Below are 27655 nucleotides of genomic sequence, written 5' to 3' on the forward strand. Positions count from 1 at the left end.
ACTTACATATTTCAGCAGGTTTCCTATTGTGGTTGGCTGTGATACATAAATGCTATTACATATGCTGTTGCTGTTTTCTATGTTTTAATATGATAGGTAAAGTAAAGGTAAAGGTACCCCTGCCTGTACGGGCCAGTCGTGTCCGACTCTGCGGTTGTGCGCCCATCTCGCTTAAGAGGCCGGGGGCCAGCGCTGTCTGGAGACACTTCCGGGTCACATGGCCAGCGTGACGAAGCTGCTCTGGCGAGCCAGCACCAGCGCAGCACACGGAAACGCCGTTTACCTTCCCGCTATAAAGCGATACCTATTTATCTACTTGCACTTAGGGGTGCTTTCGAACTGCTAGGTGGGCAGGAGCTGGGACCGAAAGACGGGAGCTCACCCCGCCGCGGGGATTCGAACCGCCGACCATGCGATCGGCAAGTCCTAGGCACTGAGGTTTTACCCACAGTGCCACCCGCGTCCCTGGTAATATGATAGGTAGTATAATTTAAATAAATTTAAATGAATTGTTATTTAAATAATTTGTACATATTATAATTTGTACATATTGTACATATTACCCAAGTTGATAGCTCAGTGGGTAGCGCACAAGACTCTTAATCAGGGTTATTGGTTGGAGCCACACGCTGGGCAAAAAGAGTCCTGGATTGCAGGGGGTTGGACTAGATGACTCTCCTGGTCCCTTCCAACTCTATGATTTTGTGATTTATACTTGTTAAATGGAGTTTATTCACCATAGTAATGGTAGTTCATGCATACATATTTCAGGCATTCTGGCCAAACTACTGGAAGCTAGATTTAGCTTTTCCCAGGAACTGCAACCAAACACTAACGGACGTTTTGGAGACAGGGGTAATCTGACCAGTATCGTGGAAAGTCACCTTTAGTCTGACCTTACATAACTGTTGTGAAGTTCCATGCTTCTGTCAAAACAGTGCTGGACCATTAGTCTGAAATGAAAGTTGAACGGTAATGGTTTGCTGTGAGCACCCATGTGCCCTCTAGTTAAAACGAAGAAGTCGGGTCATTGCTGCTTTAAGAAGGATGGAGCCTTCCAGCAGATATAGTCATGGAAATACTTAGGACCTTATCATGTATAACTTTGGTTGCTAGGCATGAAAACTAAGCCCAGGGGCAGAAAAAGTATTGCGGAAACAAAAATCAAAGGATTTGTGTGATAGCTGGAATGTCCTATAATGACATGGGTTCCAGATCAAAGTCTAGATATGTTTTATTATTTTGGCAGCAGTATTAAGCAAGAAGAGAGAGAGAGAGCTTGGCAAGTAGGAGGAAGTTAGACAAATCCTGTCACTTTTGGAGCCTGTCTGACCTTCAGGGTTGAAACTCAAATGATATAAAAAACTGCAGCTGCAGTTATTAGCAGAAATGTCCTTGAATTGTACCCCCATGTGGGCATAATTGCAGAAGAGTGAGCTGGCACAAAATAGATCACAAGGCACAGGAGCTGGTGAAGGTTCAAGAACACTGGGGGGAGGGAGCACTCTGCAGAAGCTGTGGGTGCAACCCTGCCCAGTTGCGCACAATTTCAGTTTTACATCCCCACATTTACTTAGAAGTAGAGCCCAATAATTTCACTTAGATTTGAATATGCATGAGCAAGACAAGCCCCCCCCCAATCCAACTCACAGTCATTCCCCCCCCCCATTGAGGTCTGGGTCCTGCAAAAGCAAGATTATGCCAAATTATTCCTTTCTGGCACCCTGATCCTACAGATAAACGGATAAAGGTTCTGTGGTTCTGTTTGCCTCCCTTGGTTCCTTTGAGAGGAAGAACAGGATATATATTCATATCAATATATAATAATAAATAACAAAACAGGGACAGGAGGAACATGTCTAAGAAAATTACAATAATTGTAGACTTATAGAATCATATAATTGCAGAGTTGGAAGGGATCCTGAAGCTCATCTAATCAAACCCCCTGCAATGCAGGAATCTCAGCTAAAACATCCATGACAGGATGGCCATCCAACCTCTGCTTTAAAAAGATTTATTGATTTTATGGGGGACTAATAGTCTCATGAAAGTGTCAGGGGTTGAGACAAACTGTGCTTAGTGTGATAATCTGTGAGAGGGATCCTGGCTTCTTCAACAAACCATGGTTAAATAAACTTGTGGTGTAGTCACAAGGTAGTATAATGGCTGCTGCATATTTGTACACTACAATAAACCTCAATGTTAAATATTAATGCAAGCCACTGCAATACTCCCTTGGGGAAGAAAATGAAAGATGGTTGTTTTTCTGCTTATCTTATTTAACACCCCACACCCCCACACTTATTAATATAGTTTTTATTTTAATATTTGATATACCTCCTTCATATTTAAAAAAATCTAAAAATGAGTGCATGAACTACTTATGAAACAAATCAATTCCCAGTAAGCAAATTAGAGTCCTGAATTGGTGCCAGTGCAAAGGACACTAGAGTTCATGTATTTTGCAAAAAGATGGTAAATATTAGCCCCAGTTAAGCTTGGCATTTGCTTCTGGTTTTGTTTTTTTTTTAACAGAGAAATGTACTCTCTGGAAGGCTATATTTCCAGGTAAGTGCATTGCTACTTTGGTTTTAAGTAGGAGAAATTGTAGCAGGGAAAATGTTTCTTCTTTACACTTTAACACGAATGGGTGACATTTTAATGTCAGAGTCTGCTTTCTCCTGAGGGAAATATGTCAGGGTCATATGCTGGTGAATGGAGCCAGAGCTGATGATGAGCAGGCCCAGGGACAGAAGTGTTCTGAATTAACTAATCCAGAATAAATACCACCCACTTTAGTTTTCACTGTGGCTACCACAGATTAGAATTCAATCGTCTTTGTAGGTTTAATATGGGATGGCTCAATGGCCCTTTTCTCCCCAGCGCTGTTGGGCCGGCCCTCACTAAAAAATAGTGCACCTACCTCACAGAACACCAGTTCCGTGAATTCCCACAAACTACCTCAGATTATCTTGTGGGGGACTTATGTGAGGTAAAATTTAATAATTTGGAGTCTCAGGCAGCATTTGTTCAAATAAACAATAAATATTTTATTTAACAACGGAAGTTTATGACACGAGTGGGTAAAATAAAGGATACTTCAGATTATAATGTTATTTCACTTCAGTGCTTTCTCAGTTGTTGCATAGCTGTTACCGCTTAATACTTTGGTTCTTAACTTAATACTTTGGTTCTTAAACAAGGTGGTATTTTCTGTCAGTTACACATAGAATCATAGAATCATAGAGTTGGAAGAGACCACAAGGGCCATCGAGTCCAACCCCCTGCCAAGCAGGAAACACCATCAGAGCACTCCTGACATATGGTTGTCAAGCCTCTGCTTAAAGACCTCCAAAGAAGGAGACTCCACCACACTCCGTGGCAGCAAATTCCACTGTCAAACAGCTCTTACTGTCAGGAAGTTCTTCCTAATATTTAGGTGGAATCTTCTTTCTTGTAGTTTGGATCCATTGCTCCGTGTCCGTTTCTCTGGAGCAGCAGAAAACAACTTTTCTCCCTCCTCTATGTGACATCCTTTTATATATTTGAACATGGCTATCATATCACCCCTTAACCTCCTCTTCTCCAGGCTAAACATGGCCAGCTCTCTTAGCCGTTCCTCATAAGGCATCATTTCCAGGCCTTTGACCATTTTGGTTGCCCTCCTCTGGACACGTTCCAGTTTGTCAGTGTCCTTCCTGAACTGTGGTGCCCAGAACTGGACACATTACTCCAGGTGAGGTCTGACCAGAGCAGAATACAGTGGCACTATTACTTCCCTTGATCTAGATGCTATACTCCTATTGATGCAGCCCAGAATTACATTGGCTTTTTTAGCTGCCGCGTCACACTGTTGGCTCATGTCAAGTTTGTGGTCAACCAAGACTCCTAGATCCTTTTCACATGTACTGCTCTCAAGCCAGGTGTCACCCATCTTGTATTTGTGCCTCTCATTTTTTTTGCCCAAGTGCAATACTTTACATTTCTCCCTGTTAAAATTCATCTTGTTTGTTTTGGCCCAGTTCTCTAATCTGTCAAGGTCGTTTTGAAGTGTGATCCTGTCCTCTGGGGTGTTAGCCACCCCTCCCAGTTTGGTGTCATCTGCAAATTTGATCAGGATGCCCTTGAGTCCATCATCCAAGACGTTGATGGAATAATAATGTTGAATAAGACCGGGCCCAAGACAGAACGCTGTGGCACCCCACTAGTCACTCTTCTCCAGGATGAAGAGGAACCATTGATGAGCACCCTTTGGGTTCGGTCAGTCAGCCAGTTACAAATCCACTGAGTGGTAGCATAGTCAAGACCGCATTTTACCAGCTTCTTTACAAGAATATCATGGGGCACCTTGTCAAATGCCTTGCTGAAATCAAGGTAGGCTACATCCACTGCATTCCCTTCATCTACCAGGCTTGTAATTCTGTCAAAAAACGAGATCAGGTTAGTCTGACGACTTATTTTTCAGAAATCCATGCTGACTATTGGTGATCACAGCATTCCTTTCTAGGTGCTCACAGACTGTTTGCTTAATGATCTGCTCCAGAATCTTCCCTGGTATTGATGTCAGACTGACTGGGCGGTAATTTTTGGGTCCTCTTTCCCCTTTTTGAAAATAGGGACAACATTTGCCCTCCTCCAGTCTGCCGGGACTTCGCCTGTTCTCCAGGAATTCTCAAAGATGACTGCCAGTGCTTCTGAGATCACATCTGCCAGTTCTTTTAATACTCTTGGATGCAGTTCATCTGGCCCTGGAGACTTGAATACGTCTAGACTAGCCAAGTATTCTTGTACTATCTCCTTAGTTATTCTGGGCTGTGTTTCCTCTGCTGAATCATTTGCTCCAAATTCTTCAGGTCGGGCATTGACCGCATAGACAACCCTACTCCTGAGGTACTCAAAGTAACAGACTCAAAGTTTCACTGGTTTGGAAGTCTTCTCTTTCTAGAAGAATCTCTCCCCTCCTGGCTGGAATGAGACCTAAGGAGACTGTCTCTTTACAGCTTCTACTTCTCCTGTCTCAGCCTCAGCCTCCCAGTTAATTCCTGGCCTAATTACTCTAACAGGACACCACACACTGTCCTTCACACTAAGCTCAGGGACTCCTTTCTCTAGCTTGTGCTATTTTCCTCAGAGTGGATGTTTCTACCCAGAACCAACTCTCTCACTCCCTATCTTCCTACCTATCCTCCCAACCTACTCCCTCAACTAACCCAACTGTCTCTTCAAATCCTCTCCTTTTCAACTCCCCACTCCTGGAACCTCAGCCAATCAGAAGCTGCCGTTCATTAACCATTTGCTGGCAGGAAAAGAATAAAAAGAAAACAAACTTTTCCGTTACAGTACTCAGAAGTAAGTCGTATGAGGTTTGATGGGGTAACTCCCAAATAAGTATACAGAGGACTTTTCAACACCTATATGAACCAGTACACACATATATAAGGACACTCACATACATATATGGTAGACGCCTGACAATTTGTGCTCAGTCGGCTGACTTCTTTCTCAAAGACATACAGCTAAGAACGAAGTTTTTGAAAATAAAGTTATTTTTTATCAGATTTAATCCTACCCCTTTCAATTGTTCTGCAACCACACAAGTAAGGGGGGCACTTTAAAAGAAATAATAAGGGAAGAAGTCTGATGGGAGGGAAGAACCGGTGGCTTCAGGAGGTGTTGGGCTACATAAAATGAGATTGGGAGCTGCATGCATCTCCCAGGTTGCAGGTTGTCCACCATGAACTAGAGCAATGTATTACTTGACAACACTACTCCACGTTGCTCCAAACTGCTGATGTTGTAGACAATCACAATGCCAGCAGGGCTCAAAGCCAGAATCTCTTCTGAATGCGTCAGTGGGACGCATGAAGCAACAATAGTGCTTCTGACTGACAGTAGCCCCATGCTGTTTTCAACAATTGTGCTTAAGGTACACCAGTGACACAGTGTCCTTCAGGAACAATATGTGCATATTCTAACATACCTGAGTACATGCATTGGGGAGAAACAGACTCATTTGTAACCATATGTTTAATTATTACATTTCCTCCAAAGAACTCACGAGGGCATACATGGTTCTCTCCTCCAGGATTTCAGACAGGTGATATTTCCAGTCCTACTTAGAGATGGTGATACCTAGAGAGCCGTCTGAGACTTTCTGCCTGGAAGACGGATGCTTTTACCACTGGGCTATGGTGCTTCCCTAGTAAACATTATCAGACATCCAGATTAAGTGGCATATTGCTCTGTAGCTTCTAAACCAGGGGTCAGCAACCTTTTTCAGCCGTGGGCTGTCCCTCAGACCATGTGGTGGGCCGGACTACTTTTTTTTTTTGGGGGGGGGGGAATGAACGAATTCCTATGCCCCACAAATAACCCAGAGAAGCATTTTAAATAAAAGCACACATTCCACTCATGTAAAAACACCAGGCAGGCCCCACAAATAACCCAGAGATGCATTTTAAATAAAAGGACACATTCTACTCATGTAAAAACACGCTAATTCCCTAACCACCCACAGGCCGGATTTAGAAGGCGACTGGGCCAGATCCAGCCCCTGGGCCTTAGGTTGCCTACCCCTGTTCTAAACAGTTCAGAGCCTGAGTCCCTTAAAAACAAAAACAAAAATCCTAACTAGTTGAAGGCTTACACAAAGTGGTCTTAGAGTCATGACCTGAGTTTTGCCAGACAACACTGTCTGCAGATGTAGTGCAAACAATAGTTGCTAAATGCCAGCCACACACATATTTACTCCAAGAAGTTAGCATGATCTCGACCAAGTTAAGCATGTCAAAGTCCCTTTGATTTCAGTGAGGAAGCTCTGCAACTCCACAATCGTTACTAATTTTGCTTTCTGTTTAATCCAGGCTAAAGTTTAGTGCACGATAACATTTTCTGTTAGAAATTGTTGACTTTGGTGATCTATTATCTCCAAACAAACATCAAATGTCAATTCCCACCAACATTCTGGGACCAATAATCCTTAATGTAGCTTTTCAAATTTAAAATGTTTTTATGTTATTCAAAATTAATATAGTTTCAGGATGTAAAATAGTTTTGCTTAAGAACACTGAAATTTTCTTCTTCAACATTTCTGAGAAATGTGTTATCTGAAATTAATTTAACCTACTCAGTTTTCTATTATCCTCTGCAGTTAAAGCCACATAGAAAAATTTGTACCATAAGAAGTTTCAGTTACTTAGCCACCTGCTTATTTGTGACTTGCAAGACAGATATTCTTGGAGTACTGTTCTCTTAATCAAAAAAGAAGACTGATCAGTTTTTTCCTGTTACCCCTTAGGCAATAAAGCTACAATTCTCAAATCATTTAGTTTTGGAGTAGTGCCATTATTACATTCAGTGCGGCTGCTCCAGAGTAATGCTTTTTAATGATTATGGTATTTTTGTTTTGTTTTATGTTTTAAACTGCTTTAAAAGCATATGCTGAAAAGTGGTCTAAAAATATCATGAAAAAAGTGAAATTTGATTGCAGTTTTAAGCACATCAGAATTAAATATTCATAAAGTGCCTATTGGATATACTAAGGTTCTGCACAGAAGGAAAATTAATGTGTGTCTGCTACAATCTTAACAGCACAGAAAGGTAAGAATTTGAGGAAGATTCCAAGATTTTTAGCCAAGCCTGTGGAAATGGGAAAAGGGGGAAAAAACTTATTTGCTAGGATAAAGGAATAAACAAATGCAGGATACTATCCATCTTGTTGGGGACTATGACAAGTGAATTTCCTTTCCGGTGCCTGAAAAAGTATCTTCCTGAATTTTTGTCCTTTCCATGACCTTCATACAAAACGGAGGCCGTGTTGCAATGTAAAAATTCCAAAATTTATAAAATAACTAGCATCATTATTTTAAAAAGTACTGTATCTGAAATTGTGTATTAAATGGGTTGTACCAGTGAGCCTTGGGCTTGCCAATCAGAATGTCGGCGGTTCGAATCCCCACGACGGGGTGAGCTCCCGTTCGGTCCCAGCTCCTGCCCACCTAGCAGTTCGAAAGCACATCAAGTGCAAGTAGATAAATAGGTACTGCTCCAGAGGGAAGGTAAACGGCGTTTTCATGCGCTGCTCTGGTTTGCCAGAAGCGGCTTAGTCATGCTGGCCACATGACCCGGAAGCTGTATGTTGGCTCCCTCGGCCAGTAAAGCGAGATGAGCACCGCAACCCCAGAGTCATTTGTGACTGGACCTAACGGTCAGGGGTCCCTTTACCTTTACCTATAGTCTAACAATCTTGCATCAAGCTACTTGTCCACAGACATCTCAACATTTGGAAGAGTACTCTGCAAGTGATATTGTGTATTTTGGCATAAATAATAAACCACAATTACATTAATAAAAGTTGTGTTTCTTGGCAATTAGTGCACACTGTGTGTATGAAAGTACATTGTCCAGATTTTTTTGCCATAATCATTATTCTGTTTGTTATCTTAGATTATGCTTTCAAACCTGGGAAACGAACATATTTGTGGTAACTATATAATAATAAATAATAATAAAATTTTATTTATATCCCGCCCTCCCCAGCCGAAGCCGGGCTCAGAGCGGCTAACAACATTAAAATGATACAACATACAAGTATATATGCTATACTATATCTGAAATGCTTTTCAAACAAGGAGTTTGTGTGTGTGTGTGTGTGTGTGTGTGTGTGCATGTGTTTGTGTACACATCCTTCTATATGTATGGAGCTATGCAGGGCTTTTTCAGGCGGAACTCACTGGAACTCAGTTCCAGCACCTCTCAGGTAAGCACCATTGCGATTATATGAGAACAAGGGAGGCGTTCATGGTGAGTTCCAGCACCTCTTGGAGTTATGTATGTCAATCAACTGTCTCTCTCTTCACTTCTGTGAATGGAATAGGGTGGGGTATCATGATGCCCTTTGCCTCAGGCAGCAAAATGTCTTGAGCCAGTCCTGAAAACAATCAAGGTGTTCAGAGAGATTTACAATGCATATTACCGGTAATTTTATCGTCCCAACAACATTCTTTTAAGTCATTAATACCTAGGCCTGGCCCTATAAAATATGATGTCCTAATCAAAATGTAACATCTTAGAATTGATTATCCACAAAATAATGTTCTAAAAGTATATTGAGAAGTGTTATCATTGTGAAAAGTTATTGCCTAGCTTTATATAGGTTTTGGCAGCAAGCCTATGCATGTATATACTAGAATAAGCTTCACTGAGCACAGTAGGACTTATTTCTGAATAACTATGTATAAGATTGAGCTGTTTGACATTGAACCTTCAAGCCTAACATTCTATTGCAGCAAGTAAGGACACCCACTTTGTTTTGCTGCCTACTGAGCAATAATTGATCAGCATTAAAGCAAACACACTTTTCTTTCCCACTACCAATTTACATTTCATGTAAAGACCAAAATTTAGTTTCAATCAATATCCAGTAACAATACTTCTACTGAATGTTCTTGATCAGCCCTGGAATATGTAAGACAGTACCTTTGAGAATGGTTTTGTTATTTTATTTATTGAACAAAATTTATATACCACTTGACTGTAAAAAATCCTTTAAGCAGTTACAAGAAATATTAAAACCATCAGCAATATTAAATTTATTTGAAGGGCACATTCAATAATTTCAGCCCATCAAAAAAACATTTGAATGCAACTATTCTAGGTCAATGAGTATGGCTGGCAGATTTGAGCCTACTCCTTCACCCCCATTTTCCACATTTGTGGGTCTGAGAAGCTATATTGTAAGAATGGCAGAATGATTGTAAGGTTTGCAGAATAAGACCATCAATAACAGCTGGGATGAGTTGGGAGTAAAATTTGCAAGTGCATTTTAAGGTGGAAGACTAGACAGATTGTACATGTGCCATTTAAATCTGACAAGTTGTAAAGTGGATGGTATGATGGTGTCAACTTTCTTAGGTGCACTCAAGCAGCTGAATGTTATCCAGTAAACTGTGTGTTGCAAGTTGTGGAGAGAACGATCTGTTTTGGCAGCTCTTTTTGGCTGCAATCCCATGCACAGTTCAGCTACTTTTATCCCTCCAACTACAAAAGGGTTTTAACAGTCTAACTGTGCCCAGGATTAAAGCTCTTGGGTATTACATTTGATACAATTACTACTTGAAACTCAAGAGCATATTCTACATTTATAATATAAGAGGCTTCAAATCATTCTTTGGAGGGATTGTTACAGCCATTTTTCTCCATAAGAAAACATTGTCAATGAGAACTTATTTGCTACATCACTACAAATAATCATTTAGACAATTTAGTGGTGACTAGTGTTCTTGGAAACAAAATTAGTATGAAAAAGCAATGCTGTTGGGTTCTACCTTTTCTTTGAATAGTTCAAAGTGGCAAACATCAGGTTATGTCATCTCCCCCCTCACAATTTCCTTTGAGGTAGTTTAGGTTGAAAGAATAGGAGTGGCACAATATCATCCTGTCAGCTTTGCTGTTGAGCAAGTCCATCATTGTTCACAACACCATAATGCACAGTGACCACTGACATAACTGTCTCCTTCTGTCTGGCAGATAAGGTGAGCCCACAAGCAATCATTTGCTAAGGGCTGCCCCCAAACCTGGAGCTTTTATTTGGGAATGAAAGAAGAGCTAAAGCTTGACAGCAACAAAAACCTAGAAGCTAGTTGAACCAGGTTTAGCAATATCCAATCTTAAAAAATTTGCTCTAAGGCTGCTCAGAGTGGTTGATTAATAAAACTGTTTCATAAAGAGAATGTCAGGGCATTGTTTGTTTGTTTGTTTGTTTGTTAAATTTCTATGTGCCCTTCATCCAAGGATCACAATATAAAAACACAAAAATACACAACATAATAACAAACAAAACAAAACACCCCCAGTTTAAAAGACCATAGATTGTTTAATTACCCCAAGGCCCGGGAGAAGCGGAATGCTTTTGCCTGGTGCCTAAAGATATCTAACAAAGGCGTCCAGCAAGCCTCCCTGGGAAGAGCATTCCACAAATGGGGAGGCATTGCAGAAAAGGTCCGTTCTGGTGTTGTCACCCACTGGACCTCTCATGGAAGGAGCACATGAATAAGGGCATCAAATTACAATCGCAGGGTCCACGTCAGTTTATATGGGGAGAGGCAGCCCTTGAGGTATTGTGGTCCTGAGCCGTTTAAGGCTTTATGGATCAAAACCAGCACTTTGAGTTGGGCTTGGAAACTGATTGACAGCCAGTGCAGTTAGGCCAGGACTGTTGTTATATGCTCAAACTGTATTGCCCAAGTGAGCAACAGTGGCCCACTACATTTTGCACCAGATGTTTTCCATAACGTCTTTAGAGACAGCCCATGTATAATACATTGCAGTAACCTAACCTAGAGATTACCAGAACATAGACAACAGAAGTTAGGCAATTCCCATCCAGATAGGGATGCAGCTGGCCATCAGTCAAAGCTGATGGAAGGCATTCTGCACCACCAAGGCCATCTGAGCCTCAAGCAACAGCAATGGATCCAAAAGTAACCACAAGCTATATACCTGCTCCGTTAGAGGGAGTGTACCCCTATCAAGATCAGTCTACTACCCATCCATCAAGTCTACGGAACTAAACAACAAACAGTGCCTCAGTCACATCTGGATTTAGATTCAGTTTGTTGATTCTCATCCTTGGTATGGTATAATTTGGAGTAAAAGTATGTTTTATCCTTTATTATTGTTATCTGAGAGCAATCTGCATTAATATGGTTATACTTTCCTATTTTTGAACCATTGAATCTGTAAGTAAAAATTCTATTCCCAGCTATTTAGCCTTTGGCCTCAATTATCCAGGAGCTAGCATTAAACTTTAATACAGTGGTGCCTCGCAAGACGAAAAGAATCCGTTCCGCGAGTCTCTTTGTCTTGCGGTTTTTTCGTCTTGCGAAGCAAGCCCATTAGCGGCTTAGCGGATTAGCGCTATTAGCGGCTTAGCAGGCTTAGCGGATCAGCTGATAGACGGCTTAGCGGATCAGCTGTTAAGCGGCTTAGCGGATCAACTGATAAGGGGCTTAGCGATCAGCTGTTAAGCGGCTTAGTGGATCAGATGATAAGCAGCTTAGCGGCTTGGGAAAAAGGAGGGGGGAGGGGAAAAAACCCCGCAGGAACTCGCAAGACATTTTCGTCTTGCGAAGCAAGCCCATAGGAAATTCGTTTTGCGAAGCACCTCCAAAACGGAAAACCCTTTCGTCTAGCGGGTTTTCCGTCTTGCGAGGCATTCGTCTTGCGGGGCACCACTGTAACAGATTAAGGATTTTTTAACAGATTGGAAGCTCAGAAGATAACTATAAGCTTTCAAAATTTCTGGACAAAAACTGCAAGTGAGATACCAAGAAGAAGCTATAATGTGAGGGGTTATGTCGAATACCATCTTAGAGGATGATGTGTAACAAAAACACATGGGTATCAGAACTTGTTACTCTAATTGTGCGTAATTTCATCTTCCATTATTGGAAATGTGTATACAAACATATTGGTTGTGTTATCCTTGAGTATAAAATGTTGTATCAAGAATATATTGTCCCACAAAGACTCAATAGGTTTTACAAAATTATTTTATTGCTGGAAATTTAATGTGAATATGTTTATTTCATACATACAAGGGACATTTGTTTTCAGAAAAGGTACTTCTGTAATAATTCTGATTCTGCTTAACTTTATTATTTAAAAAACCTTATGTACACAACACTAACCAGTGCTTTTTTCTGGGGGTATGCATACGCCTAAACATTTTGTGAATCTAAGTTTGGCCTCATTGAGGGGCATTATTTCAATATGAGTAGGAAAATGAGAGTACCCCTAAACATTTTTTTAGAAAAAAAGCACTGGCAATAACAAAAACTGACAATAACCTGTGTTGGGCACAGGTGAGATTGTCCTGCAAATAAAATATTTCAAAATTACATGAAACACTGTCTCATCTTATTTTGGAAATATGTAACAGCCTCCAGTCTCTACAATTAAGACCTAAATTTCATTGTGTAAGTTTGTCAGCTTATTAAAAATGCCTTTGTAGAATTGTTGTCATTTTATATCTGCATAAAAGCACCGAGAAAGGCAATTCATTAAAATGCAGACCAGTATTTAGATCCTTTGCAGGCTGTAGGGAGTGTAATCAGGCCAACAAATGCCTTCTTAATGATGGGGGGAAATTATGAAAGAGGAAGATGGGGCTGCTTTGTACTACTGCTGCCCTATCTGAAAAGCTAAATTTACTCAGATGAAATACAGTACTTAAAAGGAAATACCATGACGTTAATGTTTCCTTCTGGGGGAGTTTTAAATAGGGTGACATGCATGAGTGATTAGAGCACTGATTAAAAATAGTGTATTGTTACTAATAAGGGAAGTGTTCTTATTAGTAACAATTCATACACAGTTATTTTTATTCACAAAAATAAATAAATTTGTAACTTGATTTCACAACAAAGACTGTACCTGAAGGTAGGGTTGCAACGATAGCAGGATCTTATCCTTTTATAATATGCTTTAGAGTTTCATAGTATTAATATGATTTATTTTTCTTAAAAAGGATGAAATGGCTATATCTGAATGTTTATGCTTTGCATAGTTCATTGTATCTATTTTTAAAGTTCTGTTTTCTGTAGTGATGCAATTGCTTAAGGCTGCCATCATACACCATCATGTGGGAGTAAGTCCCATTTAACTGAGGGCTTACTTCTGAGTAGACACGTATAGCAAGACTGCACTGTAAGTTACATATTACATCAGACAAAAAGAACATTCAGAGCAACAAATGGTGAAAAACCTGTACCTGTCTATTTTTGTCTTAAACTGGAGTGGTTTTGCAGGTATGGCTGCTGCTTACATTCCCTCTTGGACAGAGGTAGATGGTTAGTGCATGACTCTCAGGTTCCTTGATAAAATTAGTAACACCAAATTTTGCTCCACATTTTGCACTGCAAAACTCATTTTAACAGATCGTTATGTCTGTGTGATTAAAAGTTACAATCATCATCTTTAAATTACTGATTATCAGTTATTCTTAGCTTTCCCCACCATGGAGATGTGCTGATGAGAAATGCTTCACTTGGAGCCTCTCACATAGGTCTTAAAGACAGGAGCCCTGTCAGAAAAGGTGGGAGTAGCGACCCTACACCTTCTCTGGTATCCATACAGCTTTCAACAATTCTGAACTTCCAATTTTGATTTAATTTTATATTTTCTAAAACCACTTTGCTCGGGGCACTTGAGGCTCTTTCTTTGCTTTGTGTTAAAAATCTTATCTGATTTTGGATGAATTTTTAAAAAGTCATTATATAATGATGTAATTATGTGATGATATCATCATGCACTGCACTATGTGTTCATCCCATGCTGATGATGACTATCAGATATAACATACCTGACAGTGTTTACTCTGCTCTCTTCTGCTTCTATAATCATCAGAGGCTGTAGAGTTTGTAAGCACCAAGTATCAGATTCCTCCACTGGATTAAATGGGCAGTGGCACGAAGTTAAGATTTTTGGGAGTTTTGATAAATCCGTGAATCATTTTTAACATTCCTCTTCAACCTGAAATATGAACCACAGAACATCCTGATATATACAGTATCTCTGTCACAACTTATTTTTTAAGAAGTAAAGTTTTTAACAAGGCCATTGCCACAAAATGGAGCGAGTAGGACACGTTCATTTATTTGCTGGGTGGAGAATGTAGCCTTCAAAATCATTTTGGAACTCTCTGCTTTAGACTACACATATCCTATGATGTGCTGGTTATCATCTCAGTAGGCCACAGTGCTCCTGGACTAGAATAATTCATGTTGTGAACCATAAAGAAAAGTGCCTCCAGCATGTGTCCCTGCCCACCAAGTAGATTCCACCCCACCCTTCCATCATAAAATCTTTATGGAACTCAGCTTTAGTAGCAAGAGACTAGAAAGGTGGCAGGACTGAAATTGAGGCTTATCTGCTAATTACGGTACCTTATTTCAGCAGGGAAGAAATCTCACTTTCAGGAACTGTTATCTATTGGATTTAACACATGTTTATGTTACAAGGTGCGTTCGTCTACCAATGCTTTATACAATTGATTAGAACGCACCTTGTAACATAACATGTGTTAAACCCAATACATAACAGGAACAAATATGAAATTACATGAGATGAGGGAGAAATGTGGTTTCTTTTCCTGTGTCAGACCAGTTTCTCGCAGAGTCAAACTTTTTTAAAAGTTTTGCCTGCTTTCGACATTCTGCTAGGATCTGCAGTTGTCATGACTTTTTCACCCTCCAACAACAGAAGAGTTGAAGCACTCTTGTGGGGGCAGGGGGAATGTCGTAAAGCTGCAATGAAATAAAGAGAGTGCCCCTTCAGGTCACTGTATTTAAGATTAAGGAGCAATGAGCAGTTGATCATCTTATTTCAGGGGTTTTAGGAATACCTAACAGTCTAGGATTGAGTTTAGTTCATTGTAAGGAGCAGAGAATTGTTACATACAGGTGGAATCTAGTCTGTGAAGGCTGCCGGCTGACCCTTAAACAACTATCCCCCCCTATCCCACACCTACACTGGATTACTACAGCACTCCTCAGCAGTCAAGGCTGAAGAAGAAATCGGGGCCCATATGTGTGCTCCCAATGAAACAAAGATCTCCAGTTGTTTCTTATCGTAATCTAGAAGCAATGATGGGGGATCTTTTAGCCTTCCAGATGTTGCACAACAATTCCCATCAGCCCCAGCCAGCATAGCAAATAAGTCAGGCATGATGGGAGCTGGGATCCAGCAGCATCTGATAGGCCACAGGTCCCCTCACCCCACCTTCTAGGCTCCTCCTATGCAATTGACAAATTCAGGATCTGCTGTGCGTTTTCCCTTAACCCTGCCGGTGTCACGGGAGACATGGGGTGGGGACACTGCGCAGCTTCTTAGCTGCTGCTCGAAATCATTATTATTATTGCTGCTGCTACTGCTTGCTACGGGATCAGTACAGACACTTCGATGCTATGGCTTAACACTGTCGGAAAAAGTTTAGCCGACGAGTATTAGAGCTTGTCCTAACCACGTCGGCAGAGACGGGATGTGGGGACGACGGGGACCAAAAAGTGGGCGCTGACGGCTCTTCTCTGTGGAGAAGTTGCCCGCAGCGGCGGCCTCGGGAGGCATCACGTGCGCGCGGCGAAGGGTGGGTCGGTGGGCGGGTTCCCTTCGGAAAGGGCTGCTCCGCGGCTCCTTCCCGTCCCTCTTCCCTCGCCTGGGTTTCGGGACGCCCTCCGTGAAACTCCGCCCCTGGATATGGGCGAGCGAACGAGGAAGAGGCGAAGGGAAAGAGAAAGGCAGGCGAAAGGAAGCGCAGGGGGCTCGGCTTTGTCGTGAGCTCGGGAGCTGCTTCGCCTTCCCATCTGCCGGGGGAGCCCGACCAACTCCGGGGAAGAGGCGGCGGCCGGGGGCTGGTTGGCTGGTTGAGGGCGCAGGAGCCGCGGCAGCCACCGCCGCCACCCTCCTCCTCCTCCTCCTCCTCCTTTCTCTCCTCCCCCAGCGCCGAGGCCCACTAGGAGGGACCCAGAGGAGCCCCCCGGAGCTCATTCCCTGCTGGTGGGGGTGGCACACGCAGCCCCGCCATGGCCACCAAGGTGAGCAGAAAGCGAGCCCTGCACACGGCAGCCTCCCTTCCCCAGCGCCGCCCGCTTTTTGTTTGTTTTCAAATAACTCGGGTGGGTGGGGGGTGTAGTTTCTGAGGGAACGGCTCGCAAGTGGGGCGCGTTTCTCTGGGGGTTAGGAGGAACCGGGGGGCGTTTTGGCGGGACTCTTGGCTTGCCTGCCCGCCCGCCCGCGCCGGGGTCCGGTGCTGGCTTGAGGAGCGGGGCATGGCGGAGGGCGGCGACTGAGGGGCACCCCCCCCCCCCAGTTGAAGTCACTTGGCACAGTTTAATCTATTCCAGGCAGACGGGCAAACGTGCGTTTGGGCCTCCAGCACAACTCTCCGCTGTGGTTTCAGCAAATGGCTGGGGAAGAGCAGCCTTCAAACTTCTGAGTGCCTCTGGAAAGAGTTTTCTTTCCACTGGCTATATTTTCATTAATCCGTGGTAAACAGTGAAATGAATGACTCGCTGTGTTAAAAGGCTCCTCTCTTCTAGGAGACAAACACTCTTGTTCCTCCATGATTAACTTTTCCCCAAGTTCAGGGTTTGAAGACAGTAATATGTGTCAGTGAAGAAAGAAAAAACCTGCTTCCCAACTCCATTCCTAGGTGTCATCACATTTTGTACACAGTGCGTGTTAACTGATTGTTCCTCTGGTAGTATCTGTTCCGTTTTGTAATTCTGAAAAGTTGCTTGAAGTAATGCAGACATTACAACCGATAGTATCCTAACAGCCAAGTCCTATGCATGTTTACCGGGAAGCAAATTCCATAGTGTTCAATTGGTCTTTCCTACTAGTGTGTTTTGAGTTACAGCCTACATGTGCTTTCTGGGCTGCAAGAAAACATTTCAAAAATACTTTTCTGGGGCGGGGAAAAGTGCTAAGATATCTCAAGGGAGCAGCAGCTGGTTGATGTTAGCATAGTCTGTGTGGAAACTTATTTTAAAAAATCAGTACTGTTTTCATACTGTAAATGTTTAAATTCTACAGCTACTTCATTCTGTTACTGTTTTTAGTTCTAAGATCAAGCAGTAAAAAATTGGCCACCAGGTGTTTTTAATACGTCCTTTTTCCTTTCCTTGATTACATCATATGTTAGTTTTGGTCACGTGTATATTTATAACTAGTATTTCCAACCTACACATGATGAGGGGAAAATGAAAGGTGGTGTATCTACCGGTATTCTTAAAGAAAGAGACCATGTTTGCTTCTCAGTTTATGCATATGCTTTAGAATGGCATTTTAATGTTTAGTTTAGACATGCTTTTGGACGCTTCTGTTACCCAGACAAAGCTGTTTTTTTTAAGTGGTTTAATTCTTGGAGTTCTTAAATATTCTTTCAGAAACTAAAACAAAAGACCAACAGGCCTAGCACTCTCTAAAACACTGTAATTATTACTGCTGTCTGTGATGTGGAATGCTCTAACTTTGCAAAAGTGTTTTTACAGAATTCATTATTATTGCAATATTCCTCAGGCAACTCATCTCATTTTATAGACGAGATGCCAAAGCAAATATATCTGTGGATTTACTGTATCCATGGCATAAGCAGGACTGAATCAGATCAATCACAATGGGCCTCAGTCCACTTCTTTATTGCAGACCAATTCAGGCCATATTGTCACTCGTGTTACTTTTCTGACAAGTTTTAAAAAGTTGGTCCCAACTCCTTTTCCTTTTCCTGCTTGAATTATGAGTACTGAAAAAGGAAAGGTAAATTAGAGAGAACTTGGATATAAGTACTGATTAAATTGATCCTTATGTTCAGAAAGGCATAAAGTTCTTTGTAGTTTATCCTTTATTTTTGAGTACTCAGCATTTAAGTAGGAAAGGAAAAAATGAGTAAAGACAAAGTTTTAAAAAACTAGTCACAAGGAACAATCTGAGTAATACTCTTACCTCACCCATGGCTATAGATAGCTCTTTCCTTTGAAGTGGTGTTTTTAGGTATAATAACCACAGAAAGAGTATTGAAACTCCTTCAGTGTGAGTTCTCAGTTTAAAGTTCAGTGTGAGTTCTCAGTTTAAAGTATATGACCAAGGTAGATTGTTTTCTTACACTTTCATTATGAAAATTATTGGTATTCTGTATTATTACTAGTCTAGGATGTACAGTTATGAGGTCTTAAATATAATTGTGAATAGGGCTGTGGAAATCAAGTGGTTTCCATTTTACAGCAAAAATTGGAATGGAAGAGTTTTTTGTTTAATTTGCTGCTCTGGTTTTATTTTAATTGAGTTCCTTTCCTTGTCTGGACCTAGACACCGGATAATATAATATTAAAAAGTGTAATGACAGCTGAATAATGAACAAATCAACAAAAATAAAAATAACTGTTTTGATAGTTTTAATATCCTTTGGCAGTAGTTGAGTAAAAAGTTGATGAAGTAACATGCTTTCCTTCTTTAAGAAAAAGAAGAGCGGGAGAGAAAGGCCACTAATTGGAAATGCAGTTTTGTTTCACTTGCCACCACTCAGTGGAATTTGCTATAACTTTTTCTTTACTGGCTTGCTTTAAAATGGGGCATATGTAGATTTTTACTGAAGGACTCCATGCACCTGTGGAGAAGGAGCTGCTGTAAAGATAATAATCTGCAGTCATTCTTGTATGCAGTCCAGTGAAGAGCTCATTGGGTGAGTGGTACTTGAGCTTGGCACGAGTTGGGATGAGAGGAAGGAAGGAATTCCTGCTGAAAGTTTTTAGTCTCTCAGCCTCAATCTGTGAGTCCTTACGCAAAGTGGTGGACATGCTCACATGCACATGCTCACAGAATCTGTGCACTAACATGCCAATCAGCTGAGGGAAGGCGCCAAAGGTTAGAGTAAGTTTGGAAGAGAAGCCAAAGTTTGAGATGCACTGTATGCCTGTTTGATAGAGCCTGGGTACAGTGACATGTCTATTCATAAGCTATTTGACTTGCATAGGCACTTTTTCTCGAGTCTAATGCCTCCTGTGGAAAAAAAATCTTATCTTAGTTATTCATCAGTGGAAGTATATGCCTAGATTTTGGACACTTTGAGGAGATCTAAAGCTATTGCTTAGTTTTGCAGGTTTATAGTACTGTGCTCTGTTGATGTCCCTTTCCAGTATGGCATGGAAATATATTTACAAAGCACTTTTAATACCAGAGTGCAATGTGAATTTCCTCTTGCCAGCTGTTGAAAGCCAAAGCTATTGAAGGTTTTCCGCTTAGGCAGTAGCAGAAACGTAGTCCAATGGGTGCTTGCTTACTTCAGTGTTGAAAGGAAGTGAAGGATCATTGTTTCAGTGCCAAACAAATGCAACTTCATTGTGTAAACATAGAAGCTTGCTGCATCCTTTTATTTGGCTAGTTTTCTAAAGTCAAATGAGGATTGCCCTGTCTTTTGCTTACGTGAAATTGTACTGTGAATAATAAATAAAAATATCTGAAATTCTGGGAAGCATTCAGGAATAATAAAAAGCTTAAAAATGGAAGGCTTGTGCTACATTGTTTCATAATCTGTTTTGTTTACATTCTCGAATTATTAACTCTCATTATGAGTTGCAGGTACCTGAAGCAATGTTCACATTTTCAAAAATTAACTTAAAAAAATTAAAGTGCTATTTTAAACAACTAATTGGATGATATTTAAACCTGGTTATTTCAGAAATTGAAATTCAGCATTTAAGTCCATGGATGATAAGATACAGGCAATAAAAATTGCCAGCCAGAAACTTAAAATGGTTAGCTGCAAATATGTGCTTCTCAAAGCTGAAAAGACCAATGGCTCTGTAAAGCTAAATGGCAGACAACTTAGTCTACCCATGTAATTCTCATTCACATTCTGTGTGAAATGAGTGTACTATATGTGCAATGATGTAGAATTTTCATGTATGCGTGTGTGTCCAGAGTTAACCTGAGAGAGGTGGGTGCAACTTGATGAACTGGCTCTTGCAATTGGGAAAACTGTTTGCTTTAGGTGAGCAAGTGACATATAGAATAATAGAATTGCAGAGTTGGAAGGTACCCGAGGGTCATCTAGCCTAACCCCCTGCAATACAGGAATCTTAGCTAAGACATCCATGACAGATGGCCATTCAACTTCTTCTTAAAAACCTCCTGTTAATGAGGTAATGTTTCTCTTGCCATAATCAAGAATGGGGTTTTGCCCTTTTTGAGGACATGTCTGTTAGGATAGTCAGGATCTCATAAGGTTGGAAGAGACTAATATAGGCCATTAGTCTAGCTGGTTGTTGCAAAACTGGACCATCATTCCATCATCTCTGTCAGTAAATGTAAGAATTTACACTACTTTGATCTGAGAGTAGGTGCCCCCAAAGAAAGCAAACTCTCTTGCTTTTGTAAATAGCTAATTCTAGTGAGGTAACCATGCTAGTTTGTTGTGGCACAGTTTGATAACACCTCAAAACCTTGACATTTATTGCAGGGTTTTCCAAACTGTGGTCTATAGACTAAGTTTCATTTAGTTGCAGTAGTTTGTTGCCTGTGAAGAACCTTTACAATGTTAATTCTATAGAATTCTAACTGTAATGCAAAACAATACAACATAAGAAATAAAAGAAGTAATAAAAATGCAATTAAAAATCATAACAGCATCTAGCACAGGTTCCTACAATTGTTGCAAGAGACAGAAGAACCATTAAGTTGTTTGCCAAGACCCCCAGCCAAACTAAAGTGGTCCATGGGGAGAAAAGTTTTGGATCCTCTTAATTTATTGTGAATTCACAATAGTTGGTATATTTCCAATGACATGCTGAACAAACACAATATAGCTGGAAGTGTTGTGGCACACCGAGAAGCTTAGCTTGCCATGAACCACGATCCCCAGTTCAGACATAATGCTTTACCAAGGGGAGTCAACTGTGTATTTACTGTAAATCATTAACTATGGTTTACAATGAAATGTGAATTGTGCCACATTTTGCCAATATGTTGTGTCAGAGAACAACAAGCACACCTCATTTTTTTCATAATTGTTGAGAAATGACCATTCTTAACAAGTGCTGTTGTTTGCATCCCTATGTAACAAGTTAAGGGAAAAGGACATTTCCATTATTGAAATGAAGTTATTTTTCTTTGGCTTAAATTTGAGAAAATTGGAGATCATCTGGATAAAAGATAATTATTTTTATGTAGAGCATCCCTTTTAAAGATACCTTTCCATAGCTACAAATGGAGTCTATGAACAGGCATGAATTGATTTCAGATGATACAAAAATAATCTTCTTGGAACATGAACACATGACTTCAGTTACAATCTTCCTTTGTTCTGGCCAGATGGTGACTTTATACTTTTCAATTACCATATATTAGAACTCATGATGGTGAACCCTCCCCTTTCCTCCAGCTTGATACGAATGGACTCAGGGAAAAAAGGTTTTGAAACAAAGGAAAATCAAGCCCACCCCGCCATGCCAAAGTTCAGTTCAGTCAGGATTCTGGTGATGCAAAGAACTGAAGGCCTCCTTTCTCAAAACTTAACTGCACCAATGTCAGGAATTGCGGCAGGGCCTATGCTAGACTGTTTCCTAGGACACATTTGTGATAGCATGCCATATTTTTCCCATGTCATATAAGAATGATCAGAACTATTTCACATGGTAGGAAGCATAGGACTTTGGAATGCTCTCCCCAGAAAAGTACACTTGATGTGCCTGGTGTCAGGTAATGTCATTTTTATTTTCCTTAGGCTTTTAAATGTTTGGCTTTTCTACTCTAATATTAATGTTATGCTGCTTTTATAGATGTTCAGTCTTTAGCTTATTTTATAGTGGCTTAATATTTTATTGTAAAAAGGGATGCAGGTGGTGCTGTGGGTAAAACCTCAGCGCCTAGGACTTGCCAATCGCATGGTCAGCGGTTCGAATCCCCGCAGCGGGGTGAGCTCCCGTCGTTCGGTCCCAGCTCCTGCCCACCTAGCAGTTCGAAAGCACCCTTAAGTGCAAGTAGATAAATAGGTACCGCTTTATAGCGGGAAGGTAAACGGCGTTCCGTGTGCTGCTCTGGTGCCGGTTCGCCAGAGCAGCTTTGTCATGCTGGCCATGTGACCCGGAAGTGTCTGCGGACAGCGCTGGCTCCCGGCCTCTAGAGTGAGATGAGCGCACAACCCTAGAGTCTGTCAAGACTGGCCCGTACGGGCAGGGGTACCTTTACCTTTACCTTAATATTTTATTGTAAGCAGCCCTCATGTACTTGAAGGGGAGATATCAAACTTAATGAATGATAAATAGAAAGCTGTGTTACAGTGAGTGAAGCCGCTGGTCAATTTAGCTACTATGCCGTCTACTATGCCAGCTGGCAGTGCCTTTACAGTGTTTCAGAAGTCTTTTCCAGCTATGCCTGGAGATGGCTGGGATTGAACTCTGGGCTTCTTACTTACAAAGCATATGCTCTACCACTGAGCTATGCTACCCTTTCCTCATTGCTTGGGACTCTTAAACGATAATGGCTTGGTTTGCCCATGCAATAAGCCAGACTACGGCTTACAGGGACTCTGTGAACATTCTTTCTCTTGGAGGCAAGCTTGCATCTACTTTCCACCCTCCTGGTCCTTTTTGTTCTGTGCAACAACTAAGTCAAAGTTTGGCTTAGTTTGTCACTTGAACCCAGGATCGTGGTTAAGCTCTCTCCTTTTTAACCATGATATGTAACCCTAGGGCAATCCTTGACTACAGATCATAGTTAAGGAAGAGAGAGCTTAATCACGATTCAGATGACATGCTAAGCCAAACTGAGCTAAAAAGACTGGGAAACATCAAAGTGACTGATTTTCTCCCTGGGAACAGTCTATTCACATTATGCCTTGGTTTGGCTTAGTGTTGTGTGTGAGTGTGGCCAGTGTTTAGTGCTTAATGGAAGCTTTATTGACAGCCCCATTGTTGCTTCTACTTCATGTGGATGTACTATGTATCCTAGACAGTCATTCTTTTTTTCTTGCAGTCTCATCCCGTTGCAAGGATGAGCAAGAAAACAATTGTGAAAGTGCTGTCCTTTTTTGCTCCATTATGCTACTGAGTGATAGAAATAGTATATTTTGCCATATGGGGTGTTCATTCCTGAAAATGGTTATCTTCCCTGCAACTTTAATGGCATTACTTGCTGTGCTGGTAACCCATCATTTCCATAAACATGGTTGTGTGCTGGATTCCACCCACCCCCCTTATTTCTTTTTGGTTAGGGCAAGGAATCTTTGCATGTAGGGAATGAAACTCTTTGCTTTGGCCTTAATTGACAGAACAGATTTCTTCCTTCCGTTTTTTAAAGGCTTGGTGAAGCTCAGCAGTTTTTTTAAAAAAAAATATTCTTCCAAGATAATTTAGAACTTAAGAAAACAATGTAGGAGCAAAACATCTTGGAACAGTGCTCATTTTATTGACTCATTAGAGCAGGAGTCTTCAATCTAGGGCCTGCAGGACCCAACTGAGTTGTGAATCTGGCCCGCAGGGCCATTTGAAAACCCGCTGAGAGCCCGCTTTTCCTTAGCGCAGTAGAGGGTGGCAAGCAACCCCAACATGGCTTTTCAGCAGCACGGGGACTGATTGGACAGTCCCCGCACCGCGCTGAGGTAGACTCTGATGTGGCCTTTCATTCGTTGAGCCGCTGCTGACACACAGCTAGATATACAGTCCATTTGTAAAACAGTGGTTAAAACAGCATTAAAATACATTTTCAACAGGCATGTATTCTGCATAGTCAGTGAGATTTTAGAAACCATGTGGAAAAATATCATTCTGAGAATGCTTTTGTGTCTGAAAAAGACTTGGAACATGTTGCAATTACATTTTGCTGAAGAGTTTATTTCCACTCAACAGTGCTAGTAATTGTTTCCCAGAGTGGCATCCCTGTTTGTTTCTGAAGCACCCAGGCAGGTTTCCTGACAGTAATCCAACCAGTTTTATGTGCTAAGAATGAATTCCTTACTACAATATGTTTGTATATTCATAATTGTTTAAATAACACCTGTGCCTTGCACAAGGCTCACATAATCAATCATCCAGGCAATAAATGTGGACAATATATGGTCTACATAAAAATTAGGCAGAATTTATCATCTTTTCCATGCTACATCATAAAAGATGTAGTTAATTTGGACTCGTACTTTTCATAGAATCATAGAATTGTAGATTTGGAAATGAGCACCAGGGTCATCTAGTCCAACCCTCTGCAATGCAGGAATGTTTTGCCCACCGTGGAGCTTGAACCCACAAGCCTGAGATTAAGAGTCTCATGCTCTAACAAGAAATTAGTTTTTGGTTTTGTAGTGAACAAATACTTTCTGAACAAAAGTTAATTCTAATAATATTTCATTTTTGAAATGTGCAAAACTAGGGCAAGTTCTGAAAGTACATATTTAATGAACTTAGTAGAGAAGGAAATTGGTGAGCTCAAGGCAAATGGAAAGCACACACAAATTACTGGTTTACACTACTAATACAAGCAAAAAGTCCAAAACAAGGGAAGTGGAGTAAGGACAGCTTTCTACTATCAGCTGATTTATTTAATTCTTTCATAGGATGATACCGGCAGAATGACAGTTTTCTTGTTAATACTTTATACAACACGACAGCATTATCAGCATGTGTTTCTGCAGTCAAAATTTGACTAGCTAGCAACACTGTCCACCACTGTGTTCCACAACCCATTAGCTTTCAAGGTTTCAAACAGCTTATGAGAAGGACACTGCTGCAACTTACTTTTATCATGCATATGGCACTTCAGTAATATGAAGATAAACTGCCCTGTTTTTCATGACAGTAGAACACCCTCAGTGTTTTAGTCTTCACTTAATAAGAAGCAGTCAGGAATCTCTGACTTCTGGGCCTGGTCAGTTTCTTGGTAAGTGGGACTTTCTGTCATTACCAGTCAACTGATTGGTGCTGCAACTAGCCTTCAAAGCTGCTCAGTGAGCCCTTTTTAAGTTGTCATCTGACATAAAAATGATTCAGCTGATTGATAAATAGGTGCCCACCAATCAAAGTTGGCCTACAGGGTTGGAGGAAACCTGCCAATTGGATCAAGTTCCCCACCCCTGACTAAAGCATGGAAATGAGCATGAATAGCACAGCCGTCTATTAAATAGTGTACGCCACAACTGAACGCATTGTTGGGGCTCATTTCTAAGAAACACACCCTTATCAGGACCAGATGCTGTGGAGTCCAGCAGATGGAGGATGGATATAAGATGGCCAGAATAAGATCTAATTTTCAACTGCTGATTCAAAGCAACTTCTTAGGGTACTGCCAGTCCCCAATGAACATTGTTGCATTTGACAAAACCAGAAAACTGATAGTATATCTTATGAAGATTCAGTAAGTGGCTTTAATTTATTATTTTTTTAAACCAACTTATTCTTGTGTTTTTAACTGAGCAGGAACAACACAGACTGCACGATTCTTGTAAGCCACATTGGGGACCAATTTTGATTGAAACCAACCTGTAATTAAGCCTAAGCACATGTAACTGAAACAACTGCATATTGCACTCCCATTTGCTTCCACCTCCCCTTAGTTGTTTTTCCTGTGTCCAATCTTAGATTGTATGCTCTGTGGGGCAGGATATAAGTATTTTTTATAATAAAATACAAAGCCCTGGAGTTACTGTTCCACTTCTTTGTTTGTGTGAAGTAATTAGTTCCATAGGGAGAAAAGAGACCTTGTTGACTCCTGTTCCCTACTCATGGTACATAAATGAGTGGAGAGCTGTAGATTTTGTTGATTCCTGATCTCAGCAATATTTTTTTCTGAACAATGCAAATAAATATTCATACAAAAACTAAAAGTGGAAATTGAAATGCTATCTTCGCATACTAACACATTGCTAGTTTAAATAAGGATAGGACAGGGGATCAAATAGTTAATCCATTGCTGTATAGAAGGTGACGACTTCTCCTTATGGTGCTTGAAGCATCATGCATGACATTAAATTCCAAATACCAGAGGTGTAATTCAATAACAACAAAAATCACATATTTGAAATAATATGAGGTTTCCAGGACTAAATTATATCTTCAACCACAAAGCAAAAACTTTCCTTTTTAACCAGGCCTTTGTAATTACCAAAACTTCACCCCATAAAGGTTTACAACTGGACAACTAGCTATACATCATGTGGATAAGGGGCCTTATTTCTGCCCCACATTGCTCATCCTTTGGGATGGAGAGCAATTTACGGTAGAGCTGTCATGCATCCATTAAGTACAAATTATTAGAGGTCTTTTTTTTTATGAGATCAATCCTCAGACTTAAGTGAGGGCATTTTGATATATAAGAGTGCTGTGAGCTACTAATTAGGTTGAATGTGGTATTCAAACTTCTGTTCTGGTCCTTGTGAAGGTACTTTAAAAGGCTGGGTGGACAGTGTAGACTTGAGGTTGGTGGTTGGTGGTGGAGAGATTCCTAAATTTCCTCAGAAAATTAAGCAATAATCAGGTTTGGTACTTGAGACCTGATTGTGTCTACAGTTTAGATTTTTACTGATAGCAGGTTTTACATAAATTTTTGGACTTCCAAGTTTTTCAAAGTGCTAACTGTAACAAGTGATGTGTCACCAATTCCTCTCTGCTATAACATCATTTCTTTTGAACTCTGGTTTCCTACAAATGTTTGCTATGAACCTTTAACTAAACACAGAAGTGTTGTCACTGATATAGTTTTTGCACATCTACAGGCTCGGGTTATGTATGACTTTGCTGCTGAACCTGGAAACAATGAGCTGACAGTTAATGAAGGAGAAATCATCACAGTTACCAATCCGGTAAGATGCAGTCAGTGGAAATCAAAGTACCATACATAAACCTACTTCCTGGAAGTTTGGTGTAGAAACATCACGTATTTACCATATTATTGAACCTGAAACCTACAGATACACAACTTGCACATTTCCCTTCTGTCTTAGTAGATTTGCCATTACCCTCCAAGTTAATAGATACATTACTTACTTACTTACTTACTTACTTAAAAGGAAGCCATAAAAAGAGTTGGTCACTATTATGCATTTTTCTAAGGGGACGGGACTGGAATTCTATAGACTTATTAGTTACAAGTAGTTCTTTGAACTGTGCCTCAAAGT

General features: G+C 40.8%; 1 protein-coding gene and 1 long non-coding RNA gene across 6 annotated transcripts in view; one reads left to right on the forward strand and one right to left on the reverse strand.

The window, feature by feature from the left end:
- The window catches only part of LOC128410690 (palmitoyltransferase ZDHHC14), a 135989-nt gene that overhangs the window by 77717 nt on the left and 30617 nt on the right, over nt 1-27655 (forward strand). For 4 of the 5 annotated variants that reach the window (XM_053382253.1, XM_053382256.1, XM_053382255.1 and 1 more), the window contains one exon: nt 27254-27340. In XM_053382253.1, coding sequence (XP_053238228.1) covers nt 27254-27340 — 87 coding nt within the window. Of the gene's footprint in view, nt 1-16152; nt 16593-27253; nt 27341-27655 lie in introns of those variants that run through there. The other variant, XM_053382258.1, reaches the window with a different exon arrangement.
- Nucleotides 5510-16131, reverse strand: LOC128410691 (uncharacterized). Its single transcript, XR_008329580.1, has 3 exons — nt 16022-16131; nt 14359-14532; nt 5510-6112 (listed from the first exon to the last, which is right to left on the reverse strand). It is a non-coding gene; the product is annotated as an uncharacterized LOC128410691 (long non-coding RNA).

The sequence above is a fragment of the Podarcis raffonei genome, chromosome 3 (genome assembly GCF_027172205.1).
Source record: "Podarcis raffonei isolate rPodRaf1 chromosome 3, rPodRaf1.pri, whole genome shotgun sequence".
NCBI classification, from domain to species: domain Eukaryota; kingdom Metazoa; phylum Chordata; class Lepidosauria; order Squamata; family Lacertidae; genus Podarcis; species Podarcis raffonei.